Source organism: Priapulus caudatus, unplaced genomic scaffold, assembly GCF_000485595.1.
Source record: "Priapulus caudatus unplaced genomic scaffold, Priapulus_caudatus-5.0.1 Scaffold2887, whole genome shotgun sequence".
NCBI lineage: Eukaryota > Metazoa > Priapulida > Priapulimorpha > Priapulimorphida > Priapulidae > Priapulus > Priapulus caudatus.
Genome location: NW_014579948.1, coordinates 11428 through 17893, shown reverse-complemented (window position 1 = coordinate 17893; position 6466 = coordinate 11428). Strand labels below are relative to the sequence as shown.

Sequence of the window (6466 nt, the reverse complement as noted above, 5' to 3'; positions counted from 1 at the left end):
ATAATGTTACTATTGTTATAATAATATTAATTAGATAATAATAATATAATAATAATAATAACAAAAATGTAAATAATATATATATATATAATATTGATGATATACTATACGTATACTCTAGCCGCAGTCATGTAGATTCATTCATGCGAGGCTAGTTATCGTGCTATATATACGTTACAGCTACCTATGAAGGTACATATAATATATGCTAATAACAACCCTTGGGATGTCAGGGATTCGAATTGTTATTATGGATTGAGATGTGACATGCATACCTGTATAACATACATACATGCCTCTACCGTGTGTGTGTCGTGAGCAGGTCAGGACGTGACGGCAGCGTTCGATGCTGCGGGACATTCCGTATAAGATGAGCAATTAACAATTAACAAACATACATGCCACTACAGACATTACCTGTACATTATAAAGGTAATGCATACCTGTTATAAACATAACGTAGCATCGCCTGCTACCCGGGGTGATGTGTGTGTGTGTGTGAGCAGGTCAGGACGTGACGGCGGCGTTCGAGGCCGCGGGACATTCTGAGGAAGCGCACGCGATGTTGAAGACTTACACAGATCGTGGGGCAGTACGTCCACGCCACCGGAGACGACGGGTCAGCGCGAATCTCACGACACCAACTACGCGTCGTCACCCCTGCTGCTCGATACAGAGCGCATGCTGGCTGTACTCATGGGTCTACATGCCTCCTATCAGGTAACTGCCTGCTCTTATTAGTGCTGCTGCTGCTGCTGGCTACTGCTGCTATGCTATGGCTCGCGCTGCTATCTAGCGCTTACTACTGCTGGGCTACTGCTACTTGCTGCTGCTACTGCTACTAACTCGCTAGCTGCTGCTGCTGGCTGCTGCTGAATGACCAGTGTACTTGTTGTACGTGGTGGCAGCGTGCAGGGCTGTTACTGTGTGTGTGCTATGACTGAATGACTGTTGTGGCGTTTGATGTACGTGTCAGGTGAAGGTTGTCCGTGTGGTGCATACAATGAATGACGCGTGATGTTTGATTTTTGTATGTGTGTGCATACATGAAGGGTGACGGTGATGTTCTGATTATGTGTGTGCATACATGAATGACCCGTGGATGTTTGATGTATGTGTGTGCATACTATGAATGACGCGTGATGTTTGATGTAGCGTGTGTGCATACCAGTGTTGTAGTGCGTAGTCCCGCACCCCCGAGTCCGGAGTCCGAGTCCCCGAGTCCGCACCCCCGGAGTCCGAGTCCGAGTCCGAGTCCCGCACCACCCGATCAGAGTCGAGTCCGAGTCGCGAGTCCCGCGCCACCGAAGTCGCGAGTCGCACACCAACCGAGTCCGAGTCCGAGTGCGAGTCCGGTGTCCAGTTTTGATAAAAAACAGGGAGGCACAGACTGACAAAGGCCATTCACTTCTATTAGTATGTGTCTTTGTTCAAAAAATGGGGTGGGGTGTTCCTGTCCCCTGGAATCTGTTCAGGCTTGTTTGGCATAAAATGACGAAAGTACATAAAATTGCATAGTCGACCACTTTTGGAGAGCATAATTTGTGTGCGACTTAGGAAAATAACGTGTATGAAAATAAAATAAAAAATAAAATAAAATTGTGCCATTATGCATTGTTTACGCTACGAAGATTTCTATTGTATTGTAGACTGTAGATTAGTGGGCAATCATCCGACTTGCTTGAGATTGATCTGGGAAAAAAGTCGCAACCGCGTGCATCGTAGACATTCGAAAGTGATATAGTCAGCCGAAAACACAGAGACAACGCGAGTCAAGCGATAACGTGTGAAGTAACAGATCCATTTGTGTTTTAACGAGAATGACACGGCTGTGGTTGAACCAAATGAGGCAGAGTGCTAGTACTTAGTACGTACTACCTAGTACCTACTACCGTTCGATAGTGGTAGAGGTCATATAGTAGTACCTACTAGTCACTGCCCACCATAGTTCATGACAATCATTTTACAACCTTTCTCCTTATAATTCACCTTGCTGGCAGCGCAGTAGACGATTGATTAACCGGCTGCGCCTGTATACATTATTAGCCTGGTTTGAATACGAATGATGCGCGTGAATCTCGCCCAGGCCGCGCGATTAAAGCGCGACACAAAGCATCGTTATGACACTATGTATTCAGTGGCCTCGAGCCGGTCTCGGGACCCGAAGTCCTCGAGTCTCGGAGGGCTCGAGTCCGAGTGTCGCGAGTCAGCGAGTCCATTGGCAACTCCGAAGGCCGAGACCGAGAACCGAGCCAAGGAAAACGGTCTCGAGACCGGTTCGAGACCAAGACGTCTCGGGCGAGACGCTAACATGGTCATACATGAATGACCGTGGATGTTTGATGTATGTTGTGCATAATGAATCGACCGGTGGAGTGTTTGATGTATGTGTTCATACATGAATGACGTGGATGTTTGATGTACGTGTGTCAACATGAATACCGGTGGATGTTGATCAGGAGTGTCAGCGATGGCTGTGCAGTGAACTCTTCGCTGGAGGCTTGCAACTTCTTCAGCCTCTCAATCCGTTCGAAGAAGAGAAAGGAGAAATGATTCGAAGTAGTTCTACCACCACCACCCCGGGTAAGTGGTAATTCCTGCTCTGTGTTGCATCATTATAGACTGTTAGTGTAGTGTAGTCTGAATCCGTTTGAAGAAGAGAGAGGGGAAATGATTCGAAGTAGTTTTACCACCACCACCCCGGGTACGTGGTAATTCCTGCTCTGTGTAGCATCATTATAGTTTGTTAGTGTAGTGTAGCCTGAATCCGTTTGAAGAAGAGAAAGGAGAAATGATTCGAAGTAGTTTTACTAACACCACTCCAGGTGCATGGAAACTCTCGAGTTGAATTTCTTTAGCAAGACTGTTTTGCATGTCACGCATACGTACGTTGTGATGTGTGTCACGCACTACTAGGCTGATGGTCTTAGTTTAATGACGCATACACATAAATTACACATGAAAAACCCAGTGTTCTGTTCTTTGTTCTATGTAACGTACTTTTTTTGTGGTATTTCTTAACTTTCTTAGACTCCACGCCGACAGAGCCGAATGTTCTTAAGCTGGACAGTAAGATGGAGGATAGTGTGAGATTGCAGCCTTCCCTGGGTCAGAACATCCACACTGACACGACAGCTCCTCTGCTGCACGCCCTCGCTGAGAGCAGACTGCAGGAACCTCAGGTAAGTTAACGAGACAGAGATGCCAACCACTATGATTTATCCGTATTTTATACGAATCCTTTTGCACCACTACGACCAGTTTGTATCAAACTACTAATTTCACTGTTATCGGAAAAAAAAAAATTTCCGTCAATTATTGACATTTTTTTTCAATTTATTGTCATTTTTGACCCTCAGAATGCAGGAAATTGCATCTCAGAATCAAAAATTTTTCCGGAGGGCATGCCGGACCCCCCTAGCAAACTCAGGTCACTACGTGACCCTCGAACTACTAATTTGATGGCCAGCATGCCGGACCCCCCTAGCAAACTCAGGTCACTACGTGACCCTCGAACTACTAATTTGATGGCCAGAAACTACAGATTGCTTCAAATATGTGTTGGCATCTCTGACGAGATCACAGGTTGAGGTGTAGGGTTAAGTAAGATGTATTCTATACTGTATCGCATTACTATTAATCAGAGAGTTATAGCGACTTGGCATTGATTTGATGCAGGTGAAGTCGTTACTGCTACACATGGAGCGCTACTGTAAGAGCCATCACATGACCATGCCTATTGACTTTCCTGCTGATCACTCAGTAGAAGAGGTTGGCAGGTAATGTCTCCACACATTACTCTCTGTTAACCATTTGGCAAGATATTGCCCGTTTCGCAATATAATTCGCTCGAAATTTGGTTCATATTGGCAAGAGCAGTCTTGGAAATGTCAGAAACCCCAGCCAGTTTTGATGATTGCATATTTAGATTTCTAGTGTATAATCTATTGATGAAATTTGGATTTCTATTAAAATCTCTATACCAAAAACTCCGCTGGTTTTGACCATGTTTATTTCTACTATGTAACCTAAGGTAAAATCCATAAAAATGAGTCTGTCCTGCTCAAATCCGGCTCAATCCAGCAGCTCCCTAGCTTTTCCTCTGGAGTTCGTTGGTATAGTTTACCTAGTATAGTTCCACGTTGCCTCAGTGTCAATCATCATCATCATTAGGTTGCTGCTGGCGGTGCTGCTCAAACATCAGGACCTCGCTCACGTCGCTCTCACGCTCCTCCTCGATGCTGGCGGCGGCGGCGGCAGCAGCAAAGCAGCAGCGGCGCGTAGACATGCAGGAGCATGCTGCTCACTATCACCAACATCACGGTCACCACCACCGCCACGCACAGCTGCCGCGGTCGCTCGCAGACGTCTGTAAGACCGTGCAGCAGTGCAAACGCTCGCTCATCAAGGTATGTTTACTGTTGTCTCATCAAGGTATGTTTACTGTTGTCTCATCAAGGTATGTTTTACTGTTGTCTCATCAAGGTAATTACTGTCGTCTCATCAAGGTAATTACTGTCGTCTCATCAAGGTATGTTTACTGTTGTCTCATCAAGGTATGTTTACTGTTGTCTCATCAAGGTATGTTTACTGTCGTCATGCTGCGTTGTCAGGGTTCAGTAGTCAGGCGTGCGGTCGTTGCGCTGAGTGTGGTTGCATGTTTTTGAAAATAGCGGCATCGATATCCTCAAAATCTTGTGCAAGACTTGATGACCAGTGCTTTTAAAACTATGATTTCGTGATGTTCTGATTCTCAAGTTATGGAGGTATATGTGCTGTTAACAGAAGTTTTGTTTACCTACTGCTTGCTTCTATTTTTTAAACATTAATCTCCTCTGGTTGATTTAGCACCTATGATCTAAGGGCAAGGCTCGACACTAACTTTTTATGCACAGTGGCCGAACGGCGGCAGCGGCGCCAGCACAAAATCATTGATTTTTGCATTTTGGTGGCCCGAAATGAAATCTTGGTGCACCGAAAAAAAAAACAAAGAAAAACATTATAAATCTTTATTTCAATCTCGTAATTGTATATATTTGAAAAATTGGTAGCCGTCTGATGCACTTGCAGCAACGGAGTCTTTAAACCAAACGCCCACAGCAATACGCCCACACTGACATTGATGATTGAGGCATACATTTAATTATCCATTCCCAGCGGGCATCAAATTTTGCAACCAGAACTCTTAGCATACATTTTCTACTTTCAGCTCATTATTTACAAAACAGCGCGTGACGTATCATTGAAACCGTTCCGGCGCGGTATGATATGCTGCACGTGCGCTACGTGTGGCCGCATTCGCTCCGCGAAAATGTGCTCGCTGCTCTGTTTGAATGAGATTAGCACGTAAGAAAGCAATTATTTTAGCAACAGTAGACACTGTTTGAAATTTAGTGGCCCAATCGGGCCACAAAGATTTTAACTATTTGGAAATTTTTGGTGGCCGCGAGCATCAAGTTTGGTGGCCCGGGCCACCGGGCCACCCTAGTGTCGAGCCTTGTTCTAAGGGTACGCGCATTTTTAGTATGTTACCTAACAGGTTAGTCATGACCCTTAGTATTGTATCAGTATGTAACTGTTGTTGGTCTAGCTTGCTTCACACATTGTGTTGTATCCGCAGTATACAAGCTGTTAGAACAGCTAAACGACATTAAAACAGAACAGATCAAAATCAGATGAGAACAAAAGGCATGAAGAAAAATAAGTAAAAGGTGAAAAGGTCATCAGAACAGACAACTCGATGTAAATCGCACGCACAGCTAAAATGGAAATGTTTCTCACGCCGTGTGTGCGCGTGAATCTTGCAGCTGCATCAGGACATGAGTCGATCTTACAAGGAGGTGTGTGCTCCCATCATAGAGCGCTGCCGCTTCCTACTGTTCGAGCTGAGGCCGGCGAAGGGAAACGAGGGCACCACCGTCACTCGCCTGAAGCTTCTCACAACGCTCCCTAGATGGCGCAGCGTGATAAGGAAGATGATTCACAAGAATCGACAAGAGAAGAGTACGTATGGCGTGTTGGGTGGGGTGGAGTAAAGGTGCACGTTACAAGGTAAAAGAATAAATTAATAATCTTAAACTTGCTTTGCTACTTGCTGGCTTTTGCCTCATACCTCGAAGTATTTCATATTCGTTATCTTCTGCATCTGTGTGGGTTTTGTATGTATTCATTGTATTCACTAATATGTTAATCATGCATTCATCATGAACGCTTGTTGTTCGTGCGTTTTCTTCAGGACTTTCTAAACCCGATGTCCCCGAGGATGGAGTAGGAGACAGTAAGGTGGCTGCAGGCCTGCAGACGGAGGCAGCACTAGCGGCTGATGCCGATACAGACGCAGGTCAACAACAAGCAGACCCTGACAACGTCGAGCCAGCGTCACCCCAACGCAGGAAGGTGATGATCAATGTGAAGCTGTTCTCAAGCATGTTGTCAAAGTCGAGAAATTGAATCGTCATAGTAGAGG

At 45.3% G+C, this 6466-nt stretch overlaps 1 protein-coding gene across 1 annotated transcript in view; it reads left to right on the top strand.

Annotated features, from left to right (window-relative positions):
* LOC106819142 (E3 ubiquitin-protein ligase HERC2-like) overlaps positions 1-6466 on the top strand; it is a gene marked incomplete at both ends in the record, with an annotated part of 21100 nt that overhangs the window by 3233 nt on the left and 11401 nt on the right. Inside the window, 10 exon segments of the mRNA XM_014823796.1 lie at positions 507-584; positions 587-720; positions 2087-2314; positions 2460-2583; positions 3031-3182; positions 3679-3779; positions 4174-4239; positions 4241-4409; positions 5808-6003; positions 6236-6396. Of these exon segments, the coding sequence (XP_014679282.1) occupies positions 507-584; positions 587-720; positions 2087-2314; positions 2460-2583; positions 3031-3182; positions 3679-3779; positions 4174-4239; positions 4241-4409; positions 5808-6003; positions 6236-6396 (1409 nt within the window).